The 27876-nt window shown below is 46.8% G+C and overlaps 1 protein-coding gene and 1 long non-coding RNA gene across 24 annotated transcripts in view; one reads left to right on the forward strand and one right to left on the reverse strand.

Annotated features, from left to right (window-relative positions):
• The window catches only part of TACC1 (transforming acidic coiled-coil containing protein 1), a 118742-nt gene extending 91417 nt beyond the window's left edge, over positions 1-27325 (reverse strand). For 12 of the 23 annotated variants that reach the window (XR_014063406.1, XR_014063405.1, XR_014063402.1 and 9 more), the window contains exon 1: positions 1146-1281. Coding sequence is in view for 9 of the 23 variants with exons in the window: in XM_081524057.1 (XP_081380183.1) it covers positions 1146-1222 (77 nt within the window). In the remaining 14 variants the exon portion in view is untranslated. Of the gene's footprint in view, positions 1-1145; positions 1282-12481; positions 12586-27228 lie in introns of those variants that run through there. The other 11 variants (XR_014063401.1, XM_081524047.1, XM_081524041.1 and 8 more) reach the window with 2 other exon arrangements.
• LOC145518886 (uncharacterized) lies at positions 590-10098 on the forward strand. Its single transcript, XR_014063414.1, has 4 exons — positions 590-961; positions 2031-2180; positions 5079-5210; positions 8180-10098. It is a non-coding gene; the product is annotated as an uncharacterized LOC145518886 (long non-coding RNA).
• Positions 27326-27876: the final 551 nt, after the last annotated feature.

Genomic DNA, 27876 nt, shown 5'->3' on the forward strand with positions numbered 1-27876 from the left:
AGAAATGAATTCAGTGTTCTTGGGGACTAAATAACACGCAGAGTATTTAGAACAGGGTTTGGCACATTTTTAATCTACTCAATAATTCTCAGCTATTCTTACCATTAATAAGATGCCTGGACTAAGTTTAGATTCGTGATCATATGTAAACCATCAGGAGGAACAACTACCATGTCTATCATCTGGATATTCTCGAAGTTACTTTGTCTTGAAAAGAGAATCCAAAGAGGCCCCTCCCATGGCCCAGGCTGTCTGTATGTGATGGCTAAGTGTATCTTTCTCAAACTAAACAGCTTTGGCACTGGCTGAATTAAAATAGAGTATGGATTCTTTGACATTACCTCCAAGACACACACACAGACTTTAAACATTTTTAATTAAACGCTTAAAGATGGCTTGGGTTTTCAGCTAAATAGTTATCATCAACACATCCTCTCTGCGATAAGACAGCAAGGCCATCTTTCAAACCGCAGCAACTTGCTCTAAATCACGTTCCTAAAAATGTCCCTTCGAAACTTGCATTTCAGTACTTGATGTCCCCAGTTGTTGCTGTCCCAGAACAAAAGCTTAATTGCTGCCGCTACAATACAGTCCTTTCTCTGAGATCATCATGAAGCCCTAGGAGCAAACAAGAGGGAGTTCTTGCGAACAACGAGCACGGCATCAAGTTCCCGGACCCTGAAGGCCAACACGAGCCGAGTTATCTTTGCGACTCGAGTCCCCTTCTAATCTCTACTCCTGCAGCAACTGGCTCCGTCTCGGGAGTGTTTCTGAGCCCTTGAGGACACGTGTGTGTTCCTGCTTGGACGAGTCTGGAAAACCTCGGGGTCCTCTAATCCCCGCTCCCCCCGCCTCCGCCCCCTGCTCCGGGCGCAGCAAGGGCGGGCGCGGGTCAGCAGCCCGCCTGGGGGCGATACTGTCCCCGTGGGGTCGTGGTCGTGCGTCCCCCGGGCCCCGCAAGGTGAGGCTCGGGGCGGGATGTCCCACCAGGCCCACCCCTGCGCCCCGCAGGCGCGCGCGGGAGTCCCCCTTTCCCAGCCCGGGTGGGACGGGCGCCGTGCGCTCCCATCCCGGGCCGGCACGCAAAGCCCCGAACAGCGGCCCCGGGGGCCTGGGGGGCGGGAGTTGGGGGTGCTGGGACTCACGCGGTCTCTCGGGGTCTCGGGGACCTCTCCGCGGTCGGCTCCCGGCCCCTCGGGCTCTGAGAGTGGGCGCCTCCCATGGCTCAGAGCGCGGGGCCCGGCTGCGCCCGCCGGTGGTGGCTCCGCGGCACGCCGGCCCGGCCCGGACCCCGCCGGGAGGAGAAGGCGGGCGCGGGAGGAAGGGTGGGGCCGCGGGGTGGGCGGGGGTGCCGAGGACAGGGTCCCGGCCGCCGGGAGCGCCGGCGAAAGGGCGTTGCTGGAGACGCTGCGACTTCTCCGCCAATCGTAGGGCTCGGCCCGCCCGGCGGCCCGGGGACCCCCGCCCGGAGATCCCGCTCGGGCGAGGCTGAACGCGCGAGTCACGCAGCCAGGGAGCACCCCTCGGGCGGCGGAGGGCGACAGGTGGAGTGGACGGGAGGTGCACCCGGAGGCCGTCGCCCTCCCAGTTCGCCCGGGCCGCGGACCGGCCCCCGGGGAGCCCCCGCGCGCGGCTGCCGGCGGCGCAGCTGGGAGGGGGCCCCGCGGGGCGGCCGCGCGGAGAAGCCCCGGGAGGGGGCGGTGTGCGCCCGCACCCCAGACCCGGGCCGCCTTCCCCGCCAGGCGGCCTCCCCCAGCCGCTTGTCCGGCACAGAGGCCTGCGCAGAGTCGTGTAGAAAACGGAGGGGACCTGTTCGTGCCCCACAAAACTCGGGACAAGTTCCTGCGCCCTCTCCGAGTCTTGCTTTCTTTTCATTTGTAAAATAAGAGGGCTATGATCATTCTTGACCTCTTAATGTCCCTTCCGGTTCTGACAACCAATGAATGAATTCTGTTCCGAACTCTTGTGTTGGAAATAAGATCCTGTCCCTCCCATCACCCCTGTGATGTACCTACTCATACTCCTTACAGGGCTTCCCTGGTGGCTCAGATGGTTAAAGAATCTGCGTGCAATGCAGGAGACCCAGGTTCAATCCCTGGGTTGGGAAGACCCCCTGGAGGAGGGAATGGCAACCCACTGCAGTATTCTTGCCTGGAGAATTCCGTGGACAGAGGAGCCTGGTGGGTTACAGTCCTTGGGATCACAAACAGTCGGATTTGACTGAGAGACTAACATACACACCATACTCCTTATAACTTCCTTTCAAAATATTTCAGGCTCTTCTTCATCAGTTCCCACCTCCCACTTCGCTCCCCTCCAGCTAACTCTCCTCCATCCCAGGGTTTCTTTTAGTTTAAAATATGGGATGCCCTCTTTTCCTAACACCTGTTTTTCCTTCCAGACCCAACTCAGATTGCCTTCGACACCACTATCCTGCATTCTGATCTTACAGCTTTTTTATTATTGCCTGTTTCCTTCACTAGAAGGCAAACTCCGCGAAGACGGGGAGTTTGTTTGTTTTCATTGTCCTCCCAATACTACCGGGCACATACCTAGTAGATACCCATCATTGCTGATAAATGCATCCATCCTACATATGTTATCACCGTGCTCCCATACCGCTTGTTAATTCCTCCAGCATAGCACCTACGGATCTTATTTTGCAACTATCTCTTCATTTATTTGTCTTTCAGTTCTTTAAGGGCAAGAAAACTTCCTTATCTCTGTATCCAAGCTTACTGCCTGGCACAACGCCTGTATCCTGGCTTACGTACAACAAATATTTGCCAAATGAATGAATGAACCTGTGGTTAAGCAGACAGACTGGCGCTGAACGTTAACTTCCTCCTTGAGTGGAAGCTACAGGCAGGAAAGATGTATGCAGCTGCATTTTCATGTTTCCAGAAAGGATGGGAAACCCCTACTATATTTACAATGACTCTCTTTTTTTTTATGTCAAATACTGACTTCCTGTTTATACATTATCTTTACCCTCCTATAGCCAGAGAGTCCCCAGCGTTCAGGATGATGCTGCATTGCAGATACACATAAACAAGCAGAATATTTGGGGCGAGGAAAAGAAATGTGAATTGGTATAGCAGTAGAGTGAGACGGGGCAATGAGGTTTTGTGGGGAGGATTTCATAGAGCTGAAGAAAAGCTGACTCTTGGCAGATGTTTTTTTTAGAAGTTCAAATTCTCCCCGCATTCTGTCTGGGATACTAAGGCAATGTGATTTCAGTGTCATTGAGAAGGCAAACAACCCTGTCTGAGCTGTGGCCCCTTCCTGAGGAACTGTTTCAGCCCCTCCCAGGGAGAAAGGTGGGTCATTCCAAGGGGGAAATGGGAGGGGAAGCCACAGGAGAAGGAAAAGGGGGATGGGAAAGTTTTCTCCCCCTCCTCCCACCCCCAGTAGACAAGATGGGCTGTTGGGAGGAGTTTTCTTACTGTTCGTGCAGAAAAACATCACTAAAACAGTTGAAAGGAAAAGAGGTGAAGCCTATATCCTACTGCAGTGCAGAGAAACAGAGATAATCAAGGGGGAAAGGGGTCTGCACAAGAATGTGCAAGGTAGTCCCAAGGGGCGCAAAGGGCATCTCTACTGAGATGCTTGTGTTTACTGCTCTTGCTGCCCTGGTTGATACAGAGACAGGGGTCATCAGTGAAGTCAGTGAAGGGAATTCTTTTTTTTTTTTAACTTTTATTTTATATTGGAATATAGCTGATTAACAATGTTGTGAGAGTTTCAGATGCACAGCAAAGGAGCTCAGCCATACATATCCATGGATCCATTCCTCCCCAACCTCCCCTCCCATCCAGGCTGCCTCATCCCACTGAGCAGAGTTCCCTGTGCTATACAGTAGGTCCTTGTTGGGTATCCATTGTAAATATAGTCATGTGTACATGTCAATTCCAAACTCCATAACTACCCCTTCCCCCCATCCTTCTCCCGGGCAACCAGAAGTTTATTCTCTAAGTCTGTGAGTCTGTTAGTGAAGGGAATTACTGTTTGGGGGAAATAAACAGAGTGAGGGCTTTTCAGAGAAAAGGCCTGATGGCAGCCAGGAGGGGTATGATCTGATTGATACCCAGTGTTACAGTTTCCCTATGTGCTTTGTAAATCTGTTAGTAAGGCATTTTTTAAACATTGAAAAAAGAGTAAAAAAAAAAAATTTAACAAAACTGAAATTCAAGATTTCCCCCAGGAGGCAAAAGATACCCTTCAGTGTCAAGTCCTACCCCCAGAAGGTTACTTTTGCTCAGAGAAGGGATGGGAGCTAACGCTCATTGGGTACCAGAGATCCCTGTGCTTGCTGGTTGACACAAGTAACCACAGTTAGTCCTCAGAGTACTGGGGAAGGATCACAGTAGGTAATATCTGTTGAACACTTTATGTGCCTGATTCTGTTCTCGGTGCGTTAGATTTATTAACTCACTGAGGACATCACGACATTTTGGGGAGGTACTTTTAGTGTCCTCAATTTGCAAAAAGTAAAGTGAAGCACAGAAAGATTAAACACACCTAAGGCCACACAGTAAGAAATAGCAGGACTTCCCTGGTGGTCCAGTGGTTAAGAATCCACCTTGCAATGCAGGGGACATAAGTTTGACCCCTGGTCTGGTAAGATCTCACATCCCATGAAGCACCTAAGCCTGTGTGCCACAACTACTGAGCCTGCATGCTGCAAAGACTGAAGCCCACACGCCCTAGAGCCTTTGCTCTGCAATAAGAGAAGCCATCACAAATGAGAAGGCCTTGTGCCACAACTGGAGAAAGCCGTCTCACAGCAACGAAAATCCAGCACGACAATAAGTAAAGGAATAAGTAATGGCAGAGCCCAGGTTCTAACCCAGGTAGGCTAGGTCCAGAGCTATCACACAGAGCTTAGCTTCTACGCTGTATTTCCTTAATTTTTACACTGTGCGCCCCACTTTAAGCTGAAGAAACTGACGAGTAGAGAGGTAAGTGGTGTATCCATATTTAAACCCAGTTCTGTCTTGATTACAAAGCTTATGTTTAACCTGCATTTTTTTCCCCCAGTAATCATGTCAAAAATAGATTGATTATATTCTTTGCAGCCAAGGATGGAGAAGCTCTATACAGTCAGCAAGAACAAGACCAGGAGCTGACTGTGGCTCAGATCGTGAACTCCTGATTGCCAAATTCAGACTGAAATTGAAGAAAGTAGGGAAAACCACTACATCATTCAGGTATGACCTAAATCAAATCCCTAACGATTATACAGTGGAAGTGAGAAATAGATTTAAGGGACTAGACTTGATAGACAGAGTGCCTGATGAACTATGGACAGAGGTTCATGACATTGTACAGGAGACAGGGAGCAAGACCATTCCCAAGAAAAAGAAATGCAAAAAAGCAAAATGGCTGTCTTAGGAGGCCTTACAAATAGCTGTGAAAAGAAGAGAAGCCAAAAGCAAAGGAGAAAAGGAAAGATATACCCATTTGAATGCAGAGTTCCAAAGAATAGCAAGGAGAGATAAGAAAGCCTTCCTCGGCGATCAGTGCAAAGAAATAGAGGGAAAAAATAGAATGGGAAAGACTAGAGATCTCTTCAAGAAAATTAGAGATACCAAGAGAACATTTCATGCAAAGATGGGCTCAATAAAGGACAGAAATGGTACGGACCTAACAGAAGCAGAAGATATTAAGAAGAGATGGCAAGAATACACAGAAGAACTGTACAAAAAAGATCTTCACGACCCAGATAATCACGATAGTGTGATCACTCACCTAGAGCGAGACATCCTGGAATGCAAAGTCAAGTGGGCCTTAGAAAGCATCACTACGAACAAAGCTAGTGGAGGTGATGGAATTCCAGTTGAGCTATTTCAAATCCTGAAAGATGATGCTGTGAAAGTGCTGCACTCAATATGCCAGCAAATTTGGAAAACTCAGAAGTGGCCACAGGACTGGAAAAGGTCAGTTTTCATTCCAATCCCTAAGAAAGGCAGTGCCAAAGAAAGTTCAAACTACTGCACAATTGCACTCATCTCACATGCTAGCAAAGTAATGCTCAAAATTCTCCAAGCCAGGCTTCAACAGCATGTGAACCGTGAACTTCCAGATATTCAAGCTGGATTTAGAAAAGGCAGAGGAACCAGAGATCAAATTGCCACATCTGTTGTATCATCGAAAAGGCAAGAGAGTTCCAGAAAAACATCTATTTCTGCTTTATTGACTATGCCAAAGCCTTTGACTGTGTGGATCACAATAAACTGGAAAATCTTAAAGAGATGGGAATCCCAGACCACCTGACCTGCCTCTTGAGAAACCTGTATGCAGGTCAGGAAGCAACAGTTAGAACTGGATATGGAGCAACAGAATGGTTCCAAATAGGAAAAGAAGTACATCAAGGCTGTATATTGTCACCCTGCTTATTTAACTTACATGCAGAGTACATCATGAGAAACGGTGGGCTGGATGAAGCACAAGCTGGAATTAAGATTGCTGGGAGAAATGTCAATAACCTCAGATATGCAGATGACACTACCCTAATGGCAGAGAGTGAAGAAGAACTAAATAGCCTCTTGAAAGTGAAAGAGGAGAGTTAAAAAGTTGGCTTAAAGCTCAACATTCAGAAAACAAAGATTATGGCATCCAGTCCCATCACTTCATGGCAAATAGATGGAGAAACAATGGAAACAGTGACAGACTTGATTTTGGGGGGCTCCAAAATCACTGCAAATGGTGATTGCAGCCATGAAATTAAAAGACGCTTACTCCTTGGAAGAAAAGTTATGACCAACCTAGACAGCATATTAAAAAGCAGAGACATTACTTTGCCAGCAAAGGTCTGTCTAGTCAAGGCTATGGTTTTTCCAGCAGTCATGTATGGATGTGAGAGCTGGACTATAAAGAAAGCTGAGCGCCAAAGAATTGATGCCTTTGAACTGTGGTGTTGGAAAAGACTCTTGAGAGTCCCTTGGACTGCAAGGAGATTCAACCAGTCCATCCTAAAGGAAATCAGCCCTGAATATTCATTGGAAGGACTGATGTTGAAGCTGAACTCCAATACTTTGGCCACCTGATGCGAAGAGCTGACTCATTTAAAAAGACCCTGATGCTGGGGATGTCTGAAGGCAGGAAGAGAAGGGAACGACAGAGAATGAAATGGTTGGATGGCATCACTGACTCAAAGGACATGAGTCTGAGTAAACTCTGGGAGTTGGTGATGGACAGGGAGGCGTGACATGCTGCAGTCCATGGGGTCGCAAAGAGTTGGACATGACTGAGTGACTGAACTAACTAGTTTTCATCTATTTCTATCTTTGCATTTAAACTATTCATTTGTTTTTTTTTTAACTGGACTTTATTTTTCAGAGTAGTTTTAGGTACAGAGTTAAGATGAGCAGAAAGCACAGAGAGTTTATATATACCCCCTGCCCTCAAACACACACAGCTTCTCCACTATCAACCCCCTTCCTCCAGAGTGATACATATGTCACAACCAATGAACCTGCACTGACGTGTCATTGTCACCCAAAGTTGATAGTTTACATCAGGGTTCACTCTTGGTATGTATCCTACAAGTTTTGGCAAATATATAATAACATGTCTCCACCATTGCTCTGTCATACAGAATAGTTTCACTGCCCTAAACATCCTCTGTTTTCTGCCTGTTCATCCTTCCCCTTCCCTCTCCCCTGGCAACCAGTGATATTCTATTTTTATTGTCTCTGTAGTTTTGCCTTTTGCAGAACGTCATATAGTTAGAGTCACACAATATGTAGCCTTTGAAGACTGACTTCTTTCACTTAGGACGTGCATTAAAGATTTCTCCATGTGCTTTTTGTGGCTTAATAGCTCTTCATGAAAAGTGAAACTGAAAGTGTTAGTCACTCAGTCGTGTCCAGCTCTGCGATCACACGGACCGTAGCCCACTAGGCTCTTCTGCCCATGGAATTGTCCAGGCAACAGTACTGGAGTGGGTAACCATTCTTTTCTCCAGAGGATCTTCCCAACCCAGGGATCGAACCCAGGTCTCCTGCATCGCAGGTGGATCCTTTACCATTTGAGCCACCAGGGAAGCCCAGTGGTTCTTCATATGTTAGATATCTAATTTTGGACTGTATCATGGACATCATGAATACTAAGTTGTGGCGATTTCAGACTCCATTACTTTTCACTGGTGAAAGTTGTTTTCCTTTCATTTCAACAGATCATTTTCTCGCTGGGCTTGAACTTCACACCCTGCTTCTTGGGTGGCAGCTCCAGTGAGTGCAGACCTTCTGTGTAGCTGAGCCGCTCTGAGTGTTTTCTGCACACGTTTCAAGGGTCAGTCAACGATTTGGTTTGGGGCTCTCTTTTCTGACTCTTTCCTTTCTGGGTTCGCCCGCTTTTTCAGCATTCATCATTTCCTGACTTCACTTCTTTCATCCCTTAGAAGAGCAGGCAGGACGTGAGACTTTCTCATGTGTGTCTCTTTATTACACAAGCCACTGTGTGGACTACACTTAGCCCTGTGCTAAAAGCGTTGGCAGCAGGGGCTTCCCTGGTGGTCCTGAGGTTAAGTCTCCAGGCTTCCAATGCAGCAGGTGTGGGTTCAACCCCTGGTCGGGAAACTAAGATCCCACATGCCTTGAGGTGCAGGTATAGCCGAAAAAAAAAAAAGCTGCGGCACAGAGACCATCAGTTTGACTCTTTATCTTCTCCAAGCAACATGTAGCCCCAGAATCTAACTTCTGTTTCTTCAGTGCCTTTAGGTAATTGCATTATGTATTCTATCCAAGTTCTAGAGTTTCTTTTCTTTTTTTTATATATTAGTTAATTTATTTTTGGCTGCTTCTGGTCTTCGGCGCAGCACCCAGGATCTTTCCTTGTGGCACGTGGAATCTTCATCGTGGTGGGGGGAGAGGGGTCCTATCTGTAGCTCATGGACTCAGTTGCCCCAAGGCACGTAGGATCTTAGTCCCTGACCAGGTATTGAACACATGTCTCCTATATTAGAAGGCAGATTCTTAACCACTGGACCACCAGGGAAGTCCTCAGAGTTACCTTCTATAGGAATGGTCCTAATGCCTAGTAGAGCCTATAATATCCAGGAGTAAAAGCCCATAGCTCATTCTTGCTGCTGCTAAGTCGCTTCAGTCATGTCCGACTCTGTGCGACCCCATAGACGGCAGCCCACCAGGCTCCTCTGTCCCTGGGATTCTCCAGGCAAGAACACTGGAGTGGGTTGCCATTTCCTTCTCCAATGCATGAAAGTGAAAAGTGAAAGTGAAGTCGCTCAGTTGTGTCCGACTCTTAGCGACCCCATGGACTGCAGCCTACCAGGCTCCTCCGTCCACGGGGTTTTCCAGGCAAGAGCACTGGAGTGGGGTGCCATCGCCAAATGGTAATTCTCAGCTTTGTCACACATCTTACTCATCACAGGTTTCCTGAGTGACTCTGGCTTGCTTTCAAAGATCAAAGTCACCTCCACAGGGTATAGATTCGTTTATTCATTTGGAATACTCAAAATAATTTGCTATGGGCCCTGCAGATGTTTTAAGAGATAAGTACCAAAGTAGTTTATTGTATAACTGTAATAAGTCTGTAATCTCTCAAGGTGACAGAGACTAATATTCTTTAATACCTGTTTTCCCCTTCTCTCTTAAAATAAGCAAAAACAATGCTGATTTTTAGATATTATGAATAAAAGCTATGTTTCCCAGTCTCTATTGCACTTAGGTGTGACCAAGTACCTAAATTTTGGTCAATGGAATGGCAACAGAAGAGTCAAGTTCAACTTCCAAGAAGTATCATTCATGGCCAGTGGGGAGGGTTCTATGGCCTGAATGTTCATTATCCTCCTAAAATTCATGTTAAAATCCGAACATGCAAAGGTGATGGTATTAGGAGAGGGAGCCTTTGGGAGAGGCTAAAATCACTGGTGGTGGAGCCCTCATGAATGGGATCAGTGCCCTTATACAAGAGCTCCAGAGAGATTCTTTGCCCCATCCACCTCGTGAGGACACAGCTAGAAGGCACCGCTATGAACTGGGAAGAGCCCCTTATTGGAAAGCAGCCATGCTGACACCACGATCTCGGACATCTAGCTTCCAAAATCACAAGAAATAAATGTTTGTTGTTTATAAATGACCCAGTCTGTGGTATTTTGTAATAGCAGTCCACATGGACTAAGACAGGAGGTGATCCCCCCCACCATTTTTTTGGGGTTGGGGTGGGGGCTCTTTCTTTTCCCTGCTGGCTGGAATGCTGTTGAGATAGCTGAGTTCACGCAGCCATACATAAACTTGAGGTGGAAGGACTCTAATCCATAACACCACGGAACCTCTAAGCCTGCCCTGAATTGCCTACTGCAGATTTCTTTTATGTAAGTGAAAAATAAACTTACATGCAGTTTAGCAACTATTAGTTTGGATTTCTCTAAGACTCCACCAAGGCAAATGCAAATCAATGTTCTGGTCATTAAACTGGGGAGAAGAGTCCCATTGTCTTGAAGTTAAACTACCTGTAGCTGTAAGAATTATCGTACTTAGCAGCCTACCAGTAATCACCCCGTTTTGTTCTATATATAAAGAGTGCTATGTAAACTAGTCTTAACCCTAATATTTCCCAGGCCTGAAGTTTAGCTTTGGCTGAACCTCTTCATAAAACTTCTTCCCAGGCATCACTGATAAGCAAATCTATTTGCTGTTATTTATTGTTTAGTTGCTAAGTCATGTCCAACACTTTTGCGACCCCATGGACTGTAGCCGGCTAGGCTCCTCTGTCCATGGGATTTCCCAGGCAAGAATACTGGAATGGGTTGCTACTTCCTCCTCCAGGGGATCTTCCCAATCCAGGAGTCGAACCTGCATCTCCTTCATTGCAGGCAGATTCTTTCCTGTCTGAGCCTCCTGGGAAGCCCAAGCAAATCTATGCCCTATTCCAAATAAACTTCCTCCAATGGAATGCTAAAGTATATTAAAAACCAGAGACATTATTTTGCCAACAAAAGTCTGTCTAGTCAAAGCTATGGTTTTTCCAGTAGTCACGTATGGATGTGAGAGTTGGACTATAAAGAAAGCTGAGCACCGAAGAATTGATGCTTTTGAACTATGGTATTGGAGAAGACTTTTGAGAGTCCTTTGGACCGCAAGGAAATCAAACCAGTTCATCCTAAAGGAAATCAGTCCTGAATATTCATTAAAAGAACTGATGCTGAAGCTGAAGCTCTAATATTTTGGCCACCTGATGCAAAGAACTGATTCACTGGCAAACTGATTCATTTCCCCTGATGCTGGGAAAGATTGAAGGCAGGAGGAGAAGGGGACAACAGAGGATAAGATGGTTGGATGGCATTACCAACTTGATGGACATGAAATTGAGTAGGTTCCAGGAGTTAGTGATGGACAGGGAGGACTGGTGTGCTGCAGTCCATGGGGTTGCAAAGAGTCAGACATGAGTGAGTCACTGAACTGAACTGAACTGAATGGAATGCTTCCATTGCCTTCTCCCTCAATGCTATCCTGACTGATTGATTGATACACTCATTCCTTTGACAAGTATATATAAACACCTACCTTGATGCCTGTCTTAATCTCAGTTCATCTTTGCAAACATATTGGATGAAGTGAGAGTTGCCTGAAGCCTGCTACCAGCCTCGAGATGACCCTCTTGCAAGAAAGACAAATATACGATATTGCCTGTATGTGGAATCTAAAAAAGTGGTACAAATGAACTTATTAGAGTCACAGGTGTAGAAAACAAAGTTGTGGTTACCAAGGGGGAAAGAGGTAGGGTGAGGGATAAATTGGGAGGTTGAGATTGACATATACACACATACACACACTACTATATGTGAAACAGATAACTAATAAGGACCTAGTGAACAGCACAGGGAGCTCAATGCGCTGTAAAGACCTATGTGGGAAAGGAATCTAAAAATGAGCGGATATATGTATATATGCCACTCATTTGTATATATACGATATATATATATGTATATATACCACTCACATATGTATATATATACAACAGTGTAACTGATTCACTTTGTTGTACAGCAGAAATTAATACAACATTGAAATCAACTATATTCATTAAAAAAAATTTTTTTTAAATAAGAAAATTTTAAAAGATGACCTTCTTGCAAATCTACATCCTAATTCCACCTTGCATCATTGTTTTGGCCTAAACAGAACAAAAAATAAAAACTAAGAGGCTGATTCCTAGAACAGAGTTGGAAAGGCTTTTAGAGGCCACCTTGTTCCACCTTCTTTTTTTTTAATATAAGTCAACCGAGGCCCTGGTGGATCAGCGACTTGCCCAAGGTCAAGAGACAGAGCCAAGGTTGGAACCCAGAGGCAGATTTGCCCATCCCTGCACAGTCCTCTGTTCTTTCCTCAATCCTTATCTCCTTCATTCACACCTAATCCAAATACAAAGATTACACGGCTGTTATTTTGATTAGAAAATAAAACATTTTAGTTTAAGAGCCCTCCCATATATCCTCAGTGTCAAAGGGAGAAGTTACCTTTGTTGGTTTGTCTTTGAACTGATTCCCAGTTGACTCTGAAGAGTGAACGTGCCAGCAGCCCAGACCAGGACCTTTTTCCCTCTGGCTTGGAACCCTTGGGACTGAAGAAAATTAAGTCAGGTGGAAGTCACATGCTGACTTACAAGGTAACTTTTCAGCGCAAGTTTCCAGCCAAATGCCCTTTGCCCAAGGCGACTTCTGAGCAATTCCTCTGTAATTCCAGCAGCCACTCGGCGTGACTGTTCTCCAACACGCTGTGCTAGCAAAAAAAAGTGGGGGAAAAAAATAGCGTTCCCCTATTTCAAGGTGAGGCAACTGTCATCTATCATAAGCAGGAAGTTTCCAGAAGAGAGCTTGTGCTTCAGACCTGTGACCTTGTTCTCCTGCGGAAACAGCTGCCAAGTTCACAATTCAATCTGTATTCTCAGGGAGAGGAATGAACGCACTTAAAAACCTTCTTCTTCTTCTTTTTTTAAAATTTCATTTAGTTGCCATTTCTAGTCCTACATAATGCTTCAGGGACACTGCAAGCTTTGTGGGCTTTTTATTGATTTACTTTTCAAGCAGAGTATTTTTTTTTTTGTGCTCTGGTATTGTGTTCAGAGACAGAACCTGCCTTTAATTCAAACATCCTGGATTCAGTAACCACAAGTATCTTCTTAGAATATTAACTCTTAGTACTTTTCTGGATCTCATGTAATTTTGGGACCTGGAACAGCCATTGGGTATTTAAACATGAATTCCCATCCTGTTGGGCTTCCCTGGTAGCTCAGTGGTAAAGAATCTGCCTGCCAATCAGGAGATGCAGATTTGATCCCTGGGTCGGGAAGATCCTCTGGAGGAGGGAATGGCTACCCACTCCAGTACTCTTGCCTGGGAAATCCCATGGACAGAGGAGCTTTGGTGAGCTACAGTCCATGGGGTTGGAAAAGAGTCGGATACAACTGAGTGACTAAACCGCCACCCACCACCTCCCACCCCACTGTCTGGTCCTGGGAGTGGAAGGTCAGAAGAGTTCATCCACCAATAGTATATTTCCACCCCCTGACCCAGCAGGTTTTGACTTCAGTTATTCCACCTAAAAATGACAAAGCAGACACAAAAAATGAGAAGGCTGGCAAAAGTCCTGAGGGTCTGAGTTCAAGAAAGCACTTTCATATGTGAGCCTTTGGAATTAAAATCAGTATGTACGGTTCACTGTATAAAAATAGCAGAATGAATATAAGAAAAAAACAATCTACTATTTTCTGGCTGGGCAAAACAAACAGGGTCTATGGAATCTGAAAATACTTCAAAGCAGAAACAAACATTAAAAGGAAATCTCTAAAGAGAGACAAAGTAAATATTAAAAGTCCTTTTGGCTCAGAAGCTAAGACTGTCCTAAGAGGTTATGTACAGACCTCATTTGTTTATCTTAGGACATTTGTGAGCCAGGCAGAGCTGCCAAGTTGCAAGAATAAAACAGGCTTTTAACCTTTTAAATAAGTTAAATAAAAGAAAAAGTAACACAGGTAGAACAAAGCATCAGAGCCACACTTTCTTTGGGAAGTTTTGCACTTTCCTGCAGGTTGAAAGAATCACTGCACTGCAGTGATTCCACAACTGCAGATAAAAATCCAGGGGCACCCATAGGAGTTAGGATGGAAGAAAATAAAAGTATCCTGCCTTGCCAGGTGTGGCGTATGCACAGATCAGTAGGGAGTGCTATTGTTCTGCAATTTTTCATGTTCAAGGCACGGGACATTTCCAGACCAGATTTGGCCTGTGTAGTCTTAGCTTTGAATTTTTCAACTTTTTCTTGCTGGTATTCACAGCCTTTTATCTACACCTCCACAATGCTATTGATACTGTAATCTATCCCCACCCCACCCCACCCCCCAGCTTTTTTTGAGCATCTGGAGTCTAAGAAGGTGTGGGCAACAGAGTGGGTGCCATAGTTTCCATCCTCCATGAATATGCTTGGTCCCTGATCTTATCTCTAGGACAGAGAAGGGCATAAGCTAGTGAGTGTAAGAAGAGAGACAGAGGCTTGAGCAAGGTGGAATGAATATGAGAAATGGAATCCTTGTGTCTTCGGGATCAAGGCAGCTCGTCATGGGGCCCAAGAGCTGAAAGAGGCCAGTGGCACCACTCCTGCTCAAGATTCCTGACCAATGGTGAGTCAAATTCTCCTTGGAAACTTCAAAGGTCTTTCTGGCAGACACAGAGTCGCAGCACTCAGACTCTTGTCAAAAATGGATTTAGCAACCCAGCATCAAGGCATGTGGGCTTCCCAGGTGGCACAGTGGTAAAGAATCTGCCGGCTAATGCAGGAGATGCAAGAGATGCGGGTTTGATCCCTGGATTGGAAAGATCCCCTGGAGGAGGAAATGGCAACCCGCTCCAATATTCTTGCCTAGAAAATTCCGCGGACAGAGGATCCTGGTGGGCTACAGTTCACAACTGAGCAACTGAGCTCACAGCACATCAAGAAATATGGTTAGCTGTTAACATCCAGCTGTTATTGTTTTCAGTGTCTGCCCAGCATTTTTTTTTTCTTTATATACAATCTGGCTAAACAAAACATTTATTATTTTAACTTAAAAAAAGCCTTTTATATTGGAGTATAGCTGATTCACAATGTTGTAGTAGTTCCAGGTGCACAGCAGAGGGACTCAGCCGTACACACACATGCCTCCATTCTCCCCCAGGCTCCCCTCCCATCCAGGCTGCCACACGATACTAAGCAGAGTTCCCTGAGCTATACAGTAGGTCCTTGTTGGTTACCCATTTTACATATAGCAGTGTGTACATGCCCATCCCCCACTCCCCAACCATCCCATCCCCCATCACGCCCCCCTGGTAACCATACATTCGTTCTCTAAGTCTGTAAGTCTGTTTCTGTTTCGTAAATAAGTTCATTTATATAATTTCTTTTTAGATTCCACATTTAAGGGATATCATACGACATTTCTCTTTCTCTGTCTGACTTACTTCACTCAGTATGACACTCTTAGGCCCATCCATGTTGCTGCAAATGCCTGGGCTTCTGAGCTATCAGCCTTCTCTGGCAGCCCCCAGTCAATGGCTGAGCAAGGTGGTGGTACAAAATCCTGGTCATTCCAGCCCAGTGTCGGAAATCTCTCTCTACTAATCTTTGTTTCAGAGCTTCATGTTAGCTCAGCAGAGACTTAGTCCGACCTGTACTATCACCGTCTGAAAGCTGTCCTATTCAATTTTGGGAACAGAAGGTGGACATTAGGCAAAAACTAATGAAATCTAAATGACGTATGGACTTCAGTTAATAATAATGATGTGTCCATATTGGTTCCTGGCAGTCCAGTGGTTAAGACTTCACCTTCCAATGCCGGGGGTGCAGGTTCTATACCCGGCTGGGGAACTGAGATCCCACATGTCTCATGGCCAAAACACCAAAACATAAAAACAGAAGAAATATTATAAGAAATTCAATACAGACATTTAAAACACGATCCACATAAAAAAATATTTTTAAAAATTGTTACATATGCACCACATGTGTGCATGCTAACTCACTTTAGTTGTGTCCGACTCTTTGTAACCCTATGGACCGTAGCCCTCCAGGCTCCTCTGTCCATGGGATTTTCCAGGCAAGAATACTGGAGTGGATTGCCATGCCCTCCTCCAGAGGATTTTCCTGACACAGGGATCAAACCTGCATCTCATCCATCTCCTGCATTGGCAGGCGTGTTCTTTACCACTAGCGCCACCTGGAAAGCCCATGTAAGCCTCACACAATTGTTAGATGAAAACAGTAGGGGATTTTGGAGGTAGGTTATATTGCAACAGTCTGCACTCCCTTCACGGAGAAGGCAATGGCACCCCACTCCAGTACTCTTGTCTGGAAAATCCCATGGATGGAGGAGCCTGATAGGCTGCAGTCTATGGGGTCGCTAAGAGTTGGACATGACTGAGCGACTTCACTTTCACTTTTCCCTTTCATGCATTGGAGAAAGAAATGGCAACCCACTCCAGTGTTCTTGCCTAGAGAATCCCAGGGATGCGGGAGCCTGGTGGGCTGCCATCTATGGGGTCGCACAGAGTCGGACACGACTGAAGCGACTTAGCAGCAGCAGCAGCAGCACTCCCTTCAGCAATTTTTCTGTAAATCTGAAACTGTTGTAAAAGACAAAAGTTATTTAAAAAAATCACTCCCTTATATTGTTTGAATTAACTTTGCTATATTTAGTTAACATCTGCCTGTCAATCATTTATACGCCATTCAGTCTTAAAGAGTAACTCCAAATCTGAACTCTACCAATAGATGCACTCTGGACAGAGGGACTATTGTCTTCTCTGATGTATTCTTCTGTCAATATGACCTATTTGAGGGGGTGGTTTGCTTAATCAGCAGTGAAGTGATGCCCTTCCAGTTGCCCTCTAGCCAGAGATCACCACACTGGTGTGTGATGAGATAAAGAACTTGTAGCAGAATGTGTATTGACTACATCGTTAATGCATTGTTTAGCCCGGCTGACTTGTTTCCATAGCAAGGCTTTCTCAATGAAGGAAGCTGTGTGTTGCCTCCCCTCTGGCTCAGCCTGCTCATCTCCTGTTGACCAGGTCACTGATCAGCCACAACCCTCAGCACCGTTTCCTCCTTCCACGTAGGAACATACACTTGGCATCCAGTGCATTCCTGCTGCCCACCAGCTTCTAGTAAGTGGGACTAACTGGGGTAGCAATCCTACAAAGAGTACGCAAAGACTGCTCAGAAGGATGGCACTGGTGAGCCGGTGTGATAGTGTGGAAGTGGCAAAGCCCTCACACTGAGTCCTAAGACTTCCAGTCTTCTCCTGGGTCCGTCACTGACCGGCTGTGAGTAAGGACAGTCCCCTGTCCAGACCTCATTTCCCTCATCTGTAAAACAAGGTGGTGGACTCAGGTGATTTCTGAGGGTATTCAGATTTTCGTTTTCTTGTTGTTTTCTGGCCTTGCCACGTGCCTCGTGGGATCTTAGTTCCCCAGCCAGAGAGTGAATTCACGCCCCTTGTGTTGAAAGCACGGAGTCTTAACCACTGGACTGACAGAGAAGTCATGGGTTTTTTTTTTTTTGGTTTTGGTTTTTGGGGAGCATTCTAGTTTTTGTGCTCCAGGATTCAACTCTTTCCTTCAATCTTATAGAAGTATAGCTGATTTACAGTGTTGTGTTAATTTCTACTGTAGAGCAAAGGGATTCAGTGATACATATTGATACATTCTTTTTTATGTTCTTTTCCGTCATGGTTTATCACAGGGTATTGAATATAGTTCCCAGTGCTATACAGGAGGACCTTGTTGCTCACCCATTCTATATACAATAGTTTGCATCTGTTAATCCCCAGCCCCCGGTTTTAGGATTCAACTCTGGAGTCAAACGACCTCCGCATCCATAACTTCCCTTGGCTGGGCTCTTCCACAATCTTGGTGTCCCTGTCACACCTGCCACCATTTTGTCTCCTACAGTGTTTCGTCTGGTGACAAATCTGCTGGCTTCAGCACGGGAATGTCACTGTGATGGCCAGCTGCCAGGCCCAAAGATAAAAGAACTAGAGAGTCTGGGGGGGGAAAGGCTTTCTCAGCAACATGTGTCCCCCAGTGACTGAATGATGCTTCCATGAAGCATGTCAACACATGCATGGAGTTTTCCAGTTCCGCATATAGACAGCTTGGAGGTCACCACTCTGTCCTAACAACAAGTAAAAAGATAAACAGACTGAAAAGTCAGTAACTCCTCTGGGATTCATAAGAGGCGGGGAGGACAGAGTGCAAAGCGCTGCAGCCAGGATTGAAGAGACGTACCAGTAAAGGCAGGAAGTTGCCACTTAGCAGAGCAGAGATATTCAATCAGAACCACCAGGGAAACCACGCTGGGGTGAACAGTCACTGACGAATTGCGGGGGGCTCAGTAAGGACAACTCGGAAGGTTTAAAACTCCAAGGGGACCCAGCATTGTGAGATTTACCTCCAGGAGCTCAGCCAGATTCCCACAGAGAAAAATTCCCTTGGGCTTCCAGCAAAGGTAAGTGGCAGGAAACCATTTGAAACACGCCAGAGCATTCCATTCTTCTTTTCCAATTTTTACTTTACATTGGAGTATCATTGATTAACAATGTTGTGTTAGTTTCAGGTGTATAGCAAAGTGATTCAGTTATACATACACATATATCTATTCTTTTTCAAATTTTTTCCATTTAGGTTATTACAGAACGTGGAGCAGAGTTCCCTGTGCTATCCAGTAGGTCCTTGTTGGTTATCTATTTTAAATATAGTAGTGTGCATATGTCAGTCTTTCAGTGATAGTGAAGTCATGTATGGATGTGAGAGTTGGACTATAAAGAAAGCTGAGCGCCGAAGAACTGATGCTTTTGAACTGTGGTGTTGGAGAAGACTCTTGAGAGTCCCTTGGACTGCAAGGAGATCCAACCATTCCATCCTGAAGGAAATCAGTCCTGAATATTCACTGGAAGGACTGATGCTGAAGCTGAAATTCCAATACTTTGGCCACCACCTGATGCGAAGGGCTGACTCATTTGAAAAGACCCTGATGCTGGGAAAGATCGAAGGCAGGAGGAGAAGGGGACGACAGAGGATGAGATGGTTGGATGGCATCACCGACTCAATGTACTTGAGTTTGAGTAAACTTTGGGGGGGGTGGGGTCACAGAGTCAGACACGACTGAGCGACTGAACTGAACTGATATGTCAATCCCATACTTCTCCCCTGCCCCCATTTCTCCCTTGCCTTTGAACTCTATGAGTCTTCAGTGGAAACTAGTTAACCGGAGTCTACCCTGCTGTGATCAGAGCCTAACTGACCTGGGAAGGGAAATACTCAACTCCAGCCCACCTGAGCCACCCACTCCTAGAGAGGCTGGAGTGAGCATGGCCCTGATGATACCTTGATTTCTGCCCAGTGATGCCGAGGTTGGACTTCTGACCTCCAGAACCTTGAGACTTTAAATGCTTGTTTTTGTTTTGTATTGTAATTTTATTTATTTATTTTATTTTTGGCTGTGCGGGGTCTTCACTGCTGCACAGGCTTTTTCTCTAGTTGTAGTGAGTAGGGGGCCACTCTCTACTTGCAGTGCATGAGCCTCTATTGCAGTGGCTTCTGTTGTGGACCACGGGCTCTAGAGCACAGGCTCAGTAGTTGCAGGGCACGACTTTAGTTGCTCTGCAGCATGTGGGATCTTCCTGGAGCCGGGATCGAACCTGTGTCTTCTGCATTAGTGGGCAGATTCTTATCCACTGAACCACAAGGGAAGCCCATGCCTGTTGTTTTAAGCCTCCAAGTTCATGGTCATTTCTCACGGTAGCCTCAGGAAACAAACCCACCCTCTTGCTAAATTTCATCTTCCTTTCGTATAGACTTGTCTTTCTCTAGTACACAAAACCTCTTTTATCTGCCAGGACGTGGCAGGGTAACACTCTTCAATTGGAGAGCTTCATAAAGGGACTGTTTACAAAGGCCTTGAGCAGTCAGGAGACAGGAGACAGGGCTGTTCTCCAGGTGGGTGCAGTCAGGGAGACGCCACCGTCCTGGGCCCATGGGGGTCGCAGGCATAAAGCTGTGTGGAGAGGGCCATCGACAGCAGTGTCAGGGGACACGGCCAGCCTGGGCAACACAGCAGGAAAGGGAGCGAGGGGAATAAACACCTTCATGTCCCTCTCTCTTCCCTCTGACCTCCCGCCTGAGGCCTCGGTTGGCTGAACCTAAACTAGGACCTGGATGTAAAGGAGCGATTCAGGTCAGCCTTCTGGAGGCAGAGGAGAGTGGAGAAGGGGGTGGAGGGGACTTGGGGGCCAATGGAAACATCCAGCCCCTGAGAAACTGTAACCCTCCTCCAGACCACCCGTCCATCAGGCTGGTTTTGTGGGTTCAAGCTCTCCTCCATAGGAAACGGTCTCCTCATCTGTAAAATGAGGTTTTTTCTGTTTTTTTTTTTTTTAAAGCCATGCTGCAGGGCTTGTGGGATTTTCGTTCCCCAACCAGAGATAAACCCATACCCCCTGCCTCAGAAGCTCAGAGTCCTAACCACTGAACCACCACAGAAGTCCCCAAAATGAAGGGTTTGGACCAGGAAGCCTCTGAGAGCCCTTTCGGGGATCTGAGGCTGACGGTTCCGGAAGCAGACTGAACGCCCACCCAGGCTAAGGCAGATCTGAACGTGCCTGAAGTCCCACAGCGGTTTCTTTCCTCATCTCTTCACCGGGACGCTGCTCAGATCTGGGCGGGCATCGCAGTGCATGCAGCCCAGAGCATCTCCCGGGAAAGGAGCCGACTGTGCTCCCTCGGGGAGGCTGGAAAAGGAAACCTGAGGTTGGAAGGGCAAGAAGGGGCTCTGGACAACCAACGGGGAGAGGCCAGGAGGGAGCTGAGAGACCAGCCCCTCAGCCATCGGGAGTCAGTGCTCGGGGGCAAGCCCGCGTGTTCCTGCAGAAAACTCGAGGGACCCCAGCCCTCGGGCCAGCCAGCCCAGCACAGAGGAGGCTGCCAGCTCCACGCAGCTGGTAATCATTAGCCAGAAAGCCAAGCTGCAGAAAGTTCCAAGGGTCCTGACCAAGGAGCAGACACCAAACCTTCCCCTACTGCCTTGGGGCATTCTGTTCTGGACTGTGGCTGCTTTTTCAACCACTCCTGTCTGCTTCTGTTTCATGAAACCTCCTTTTGATGATAGAAGGTGAAGCCAGGAGACTCTCCAGGGATGAAAGTGCAGAAAGTGTAACCTCCCCTAACCCTCATTCACGTATCTTGGGTGGGCTGAGAGATACAACAGATTCCTCTTTTGCCCCTAACGCTGCATGCCTGCTAAGTTGCTTCAGTTGTATCTGACTCTCTGCAACCCTATGGACTGTAGCCCGCCAGGCTCCTCTGTGTATGGGATTCTCCAGGCAAGAATACTGGAGTGGGCTGCCATTTCCTACTCCAGAGGATCTTCCCAAACCAGGGATCAAACCCGAGTCTCCTGCACTGCAGGCGAATTCTTTACTGTCTGAGCCACCAGGGAAGCCCTAAGTAAAGGAGATTAGGGAGTGAAAGTCACTCAGTCTTGTCCGACTCTTTGCGACCCCATGGACTGTACAGTCCATGGAATTCTCCAGGCCAGAATACTGGAGTGGGTAGCCGTTCCCTCCTCCAGGGGGTCTTCCCACCCCAGGGATCGAATCCAGGTCTCCCTCATTGCAGGCAGATTCTTTACCAACTGAGCTATCAGGGAAGCCCAAGTAAAGGAGACTACCCTAAAAAACAAATAAAACCTGCATCCAGAAATTACCCCACCCCTGGTAGCCTGACACCGTCTGCTTGCTGGGATTGCAGCTGCGCTGGGCCTCTCCTATCAGGCACCTTTGCATCCTCTGACCTCTGCTCTCCATGGCCTAAGAGGGCTGTGAGTAACTGCTTCCTCCATCCCTTTCCAAATACAGCCCTCCTCAGGCAGACAGAAAGGGCTAAAATCCAGGAGGATTCCATTTGCCGTAAATGAACGTGAATCATAGTTGCTCAAGTTGTGTTCCACTCTTGCGACCCCATGAACTGTGGCCCGCCAAGCTCCTCTGTCCATGGGGATTCTCCAGGAAAGAATACTGACATGGGTTGCCATTCCCTTCTCCAGGGGATCTTTCCAACTCAGGGATCCAACCCAGGTCACCCACATTGCAGGCAAATTCTTTGTGGTCTAAACCACCAGGGAAGCAGAGTTAACCCCTCACACCCATACCCAGACATCCCGAGTTGGAACTCCCATCCAGCGCTTAGCAGCTGTGTGCTTCTGTGCACATTCCTTCTCCAAGCCTCATTATCCTCATTTGTAAACTGGGGATAATTGTAGTACTGTGGACCCTTGAACACCAAGGGGAGTGTTCAGGACCACCACCCTCCACACAGTCAGCCCTCCATACCCAAGATTTCGAATCTGTGGATTCAACCAACCCCAGGTAGGGTAGTAACTGTGTATTTACTGAAAAAAACCCTCATATGCTTCCCTGATAGCTCAGTTGGTAAAGAATCCACCTGCAATGCAGAAGACCCCGGTTTGATTCCGGGGTTAGGAAGATCTGCTGGAGAAGGGATAGGCTACCCACTCCAGTATTCTTGGGCTTCCTTTGTGGCTCAGCTGGTAAAGAATCCACCTGTAATGCAGGAGACCTGGGTTCGATCACTGGGTTGGGAAGATCCCCTGGAGAAGGGAAAGGCTACCCACTCCAGTATTCTGGCCTGGAGAATTTCATGGACTACAGTCCATGGAGTTGCAAAGAGTCAGACACGATTGAGCGACTTTCACTTTCTTATAGGGACTCACGCAGCTCAAACCTGTGTTGCCTAAGGATCAACTGTACTCCCCTGATAGGAAGATGTAGGGATTAAACACGAGATGCTGTGTATGAAGCACTTAGCACAAAGCATGGTTCGTAGTAAGTGCTCAATAAACAGCAGTCCCCCAGTTTATTTCCTGCCTACTTTTACTTCCAGTAAGGGTAGGCAAACGGAGGCATGCTGCTCTCAAAATCATTGCAAACTTAGTCTAGACTTAGGCGGCGCTCACAGATTTGTCCTCTGAGAAAGCCACAAAATTCTTTTGTAAGTCATGATCCCTTCCTGGGTTTGTTTCTTTTTTCTTTTATCAGCTATATTTAGCTCTTAAATTTTATATCTCAGCCTGAAATCTTAAAGTCATCCTTCCAAAAGTGCAAGTTGGTTCAGCCAATGGCATTTACAAGCAAGTTGTTTTTTTTGGTTCTTTTTTTTTTTTTTTCCCAGAAATAACAATAGGTCAGAGGTGAGACTGATTTCCATAACTCCAAAGATAAATAAGATAAACTTCATTTAATCAAAGAATCCAATTTGGCAAGTCCAATTCTGAAGACTAGTTATTCCAGTTTTATTAAACTTCCAAGAGAACATTTAAGCTTTTTCTCGCAGGTGGTAAGCTGTCTCTCAGGGACCCTGGGTCTGGGTAAACACCCCATCCCCACCCCCAGCTCACAGTTGAAAATTGTTGGCGTTCATTTTTTCAATTTCAAATACTAACTAGTTCTTATTTCCATCCTGCCACCCAACCACTTTACCTAAGCTTAATCCAAACTCTTTTACACATAATGACATATATTTTTTAAAGATTTTCTTGATGTGGACCATTTTTAAAGTCTTTACTGAATCTGTTACAATATTGCTTCTGTTCATGTTTTGGTTTTTTTGTCCATGAGGCGTGAGGGATCTTAGCTGCCTGACCAGGGATGAAACCCACACCCTCTACATTGGAAGGCGAAATCTTAAACACTGATCCACCAGGGAAGTCTCCATAGTAACATATTTATTGAGTCCTTACTATGTGCCAGACACAGTTTTAAATGCTTTATGTGGACTAAGTCATTCTCTCATAACATTGTTATAATATAGGTACTGTAATTATCATCTCTCTACACGGAATATTATTTTGGAAATTTGCATAAGAGGATCTAGCTGATATGGGGCAGAGCAGGGATTTAAGGCCAGGGAGTCTGGCTACAGAGCTGGCTCTTGCCCACCCAACCATATCCCCTCTCCTAAGAGAGGTGACATTTCCCAGGGACACAGTTTGCACAAGAATTCTGACTCTCCGTGTTCACAGCAGCATCCTTCCTCCGTAGAATGTTCTGTCCTAGCCCTGCTTCTCCCAGCCTATTCTCAGGGGGCATCCCTTACCAAAAACACGAAAGAAACACCCTACTAACAACAATGTCCCTCTTACCTCTGTCAAAGGGGGCTGCAAAAATATTCAAGGCAGGGTGACTCAGACTTGGGGGAGGGGCTCCAAGTCCAACCTCAGCATTAACTGGCTGGGTGCCCTTAGTCAAGTCATTCCACATCTTCACCCATACGTGCTCACCAGCAGAGCAGGGGAACAGGCAGAAACTGCCTTCCAAGGCTTTTGTGGGGATTGTGTGAGCAAATCTGTGCTCAGCACAGCACCAAGCTCAACAAGGAAGCTGTCGTCATTAAGGGAGATCAATAACAGCTATTATGAGTATTGATCGTACAGTCCATTACTGTGAATAGAACTGAGAAGGGCATATTCTGAGAAGACTCAGAGAGAGCCCAGGTTGTCACATATGCTCTCTGGGGCCCTGTCCCTTATCCGTCCCTGAACCTGAGGACCAGCTGCCTGAGACGGAAGGGGTCACCCCCTGAGCCTGCCTGGTACATGATGCCTCTGGGTTCCCCAGGGCAGAAGATGGTCATTAAGTAGAAGGTGATGCGGAGAGGCAAGTGAGAGCCCAGACAGGGCCAAGCTGGAAACCCCTCGGTAAACCAACCCCATCCTGTAAGCAGTCATTTTCTCCCTAGACTCAACGTTACCTGTCCCAGGTTAGCAGTTCTGAACATTGATTTCAAAACTTGCTTTCCACTCGGCCCCCAACACATAGTCAGGTGGAGATGGAGCCGCTTTGTTGGGAGAGGGAAGAGGAGGATCCTGGAGCATCCATTTGTTGAACTCCTCCCCAGAGGGACCCCGGGTCCCTTCGAAAGAGCACTGAGGTCTTTAGACCACAGCTTATGAAACATACTCCAAGAGAAACAAAGGCATAGTCCTCCCTTGGCTCCCCCCCGCCCCCAGGACTGGTTCCAAGATGCTTGAGGGTACCAAAATCCATCCATTCTCAAGTCCTTTCCATAAAAGAATATGCGTGCTCAGTCTCTTCAGTCGTGTCTAACTCTTCGCAACCCTATGGACTGTAGCCCACCAGGCTCCTCTGTCCATGGGATTCCCCCAACAAAAATACTGGAGTGGGTTGCCATACTCTCCCCCAGGGGATCTTCCCTACCCAGGGATTGAACCTGTGCTTCTTACATCTCCTGCATTGTCAGGGAGGTTCTTTACCACTAGTGTCACCTGGAAAGCCTGTAAAATGGCACAGTATCTGCATATAACCTACACACATCCTCCCTTATACTTTAAATCATCTCTAAAACCTAATACAAGATCATAAATACAATCTAAATGCAAATACGATCTAAATGTTATGTAAATAATCACATGCAAATTCAAGTGTTACTTTGGGGAACTTTCTGGAATTTTTTTGCAGGTGGCCTTCCAAGGTTGGTTGAACACAGAACCTGTATACGATATGAACTTTGCTCTTAGTGAACTTTGTGAGTCTAGTGAGCTGGTGGCTACAGGTTTGCACTGGCTGGTAAGTGAACTTCAGTGTTCCTCATTAAGGTACAAATCCTAAGAAGGCACTGTTGCTACCTTCTACAGAACCCTGAGGCTTTTCAGTTGCAAAAGTTTCCTCCATGTTTCTACTGCACACAGTAAGTAGGGGCTGGGAGGAGCATGCCTACATCATTGACCTGCTTCAATAAAATAATTTCTAAAATTAACTTATCTCTCACAACACTTCTGTCAGGTGGGGTTATTATTGTCTCATTTTGCAGATGAGGAACCTGAGGCTGAAAGACATTCAACTTGTCTGAAGTCACTCAGCTAGACAAGGCAGGAACCCAGAGTCAAACCCCATCTTGGTTTTAGAGGATGGCGGCCTGGACTCAGTACAGATTCCTCCTCTGCACTTACTAGCTGTGTCTCCAGCCTCAGTTTCCTCATCTGTAAAATGGGGATGATAATGATACCTGCCACCTTCAGAATGGTGCCTGGCACACAGCCAGTGCTCAACAAGTGTTAGTACCTGTCTGGGGATCACCAAATAATAGGTTGTGACTCATTTGTCCAACTCACTCTCTCATTTATTTGGTTGGTTAGAATACTGGAGTGGGTAGCCTATCCCTTCCCCAGCGGATCTTCCTGACTCAGGGTTTCCTGCATTGCAGGCAGATTCTTTACTAACTGAGCTATCAGGGAAGCCCAGAAAACAGTGCAAGACAGTATGTCGATAAGGAACCAAATGCATCCTGCAGAGAAGTAAAGGCCATAGGAGTTCAGAGAAAGGGCATTTGAAATGCTTCACTTATTATTGCTTCATAAAATTTTGAGCACTCCTTGTGCAGAAGCCCTGCTGAGCTCACTGTGTCAGTCCAATGTCAGCATGTGCTTCCAGGGCCAGTCTCTCAGCCACCAGCTGGGGCATGTCCTTAACAAGCCACATGCTGCCTTCTGGGTAGACCAGTTAGCCCTACCACAGACAGACATCTAAGTCTCCAGGGAAGTCTGGGTTCTGTCTATTAATGCATGGCACTGGGGCCGTGTGCCACACCCCCATGCTGAGAAACAGCTTAAGGAGTGTGCCCCCAAGACAGCAGGTCGGCGCGGGGTGGGTGGGGTGGGTGGGAGGGGGGCATCGGGGGCCAGGAGGACACACCACCCAGGTTCTGAGGAACAGCCGGACCCCAGCTCATCAAGTCAAAAATGCCTTTTCCTTGTGCATCCACGTGGTCCTTTCTCTCTGAATCTATTCAGAGCGGAAGGTTTTTATGAATGTTCAGTGATATTCCAGGACTCCCCTTTCCATGCCCCCCTCTCCAAGAAAAGAAAGCAAAAGAGAAAAGAAATCAGGGAATTCCCGGAATTCTGCTCTAGCACTTGCCACACCAGGCAAACAACGGGAGTGCTTCTAGAGACCCCAGAATTAAAGTTAAATTTGGAAAGAAAGAGGGAAAAGAAAGGCTGACCTCCCCTGGAGTCCACTCACCCACCGCATATGCCCATCAGCCAAAAAACGCCCTCAGCCCGAAGCTTAAAGGTCAAGCCCTCGCTTTGCTCAATAAATGCCAAGTGAGCCCAGGACGCCCAGCCCCCCCGTTCCTACCTCGTGGGCAGTGGTCCCCGGTCGCCTCTCTCCCGCGGGCATCACCTGCTACTGCGGATCCAGCATCTCTGCTCGGGAAGCCGAGCGCCTCTGATGTGGGGGAGGTTCCGCGGAAGGAAGGGGAGGGCAGGCTGAGATCACCGACGTGGGGATGGGTGGGTCTCCCGAAGCAAGCACTTGGTTCCAGGGGAAAGGATGTTTTGTAAGTTTTGGCTTGAATGTCCAGGGGCAGAACAGGAAGTGTGCGCTAGAGCTGGGAGCCCAGGGTGCATCTCCGCAGCCTCCCTTTAGAGGGAGCTTCCTGGGGTCTCTCAACTGCGGCCCCGGTCTGGAATGCAAAGCTCATCTGAATCCTGGAGCTTTCACCGCCTTACGCTTTCCTCCAGCACTTTTTTTTTTACTCCTTAATGGACCGTCAGCTTCGTTCCTGACATGCTGGAAAATTTCCCTCTGCCTAAACTTGGCTCAGGAACACTCTCCCCTTGTGAGAGAATTTCTCCTGTTACACAGTTCAGATTGAAAAAACAAAGAGAGAGAGCTATTTGTTTTGCCAACTTTTGTACTGGGGACATTTTTGATGAATTTCCTCCCCTCTCTGAACCTCTGGATTCCAAGAAATATACACACCCACATCCCTCCTGACTTTTT

This window comes from Giraffa tippelskirchi, chromosome 8 (genome assembly GCF_054371585.1).
Source record: "Giraffa tippelskirchi isolate mGirTip1 chromosome 8, T2T-mGirTip1v1.2.pri, whole genome shotgun sequence".
Taxonomy (NCBI): domain Eukaryota; kingdom Metazoa; phylum Chordata; class Mammalia; order Artiodactyla; family Giraffidae; genus Giraffa; species Giraffa tippelskirchi.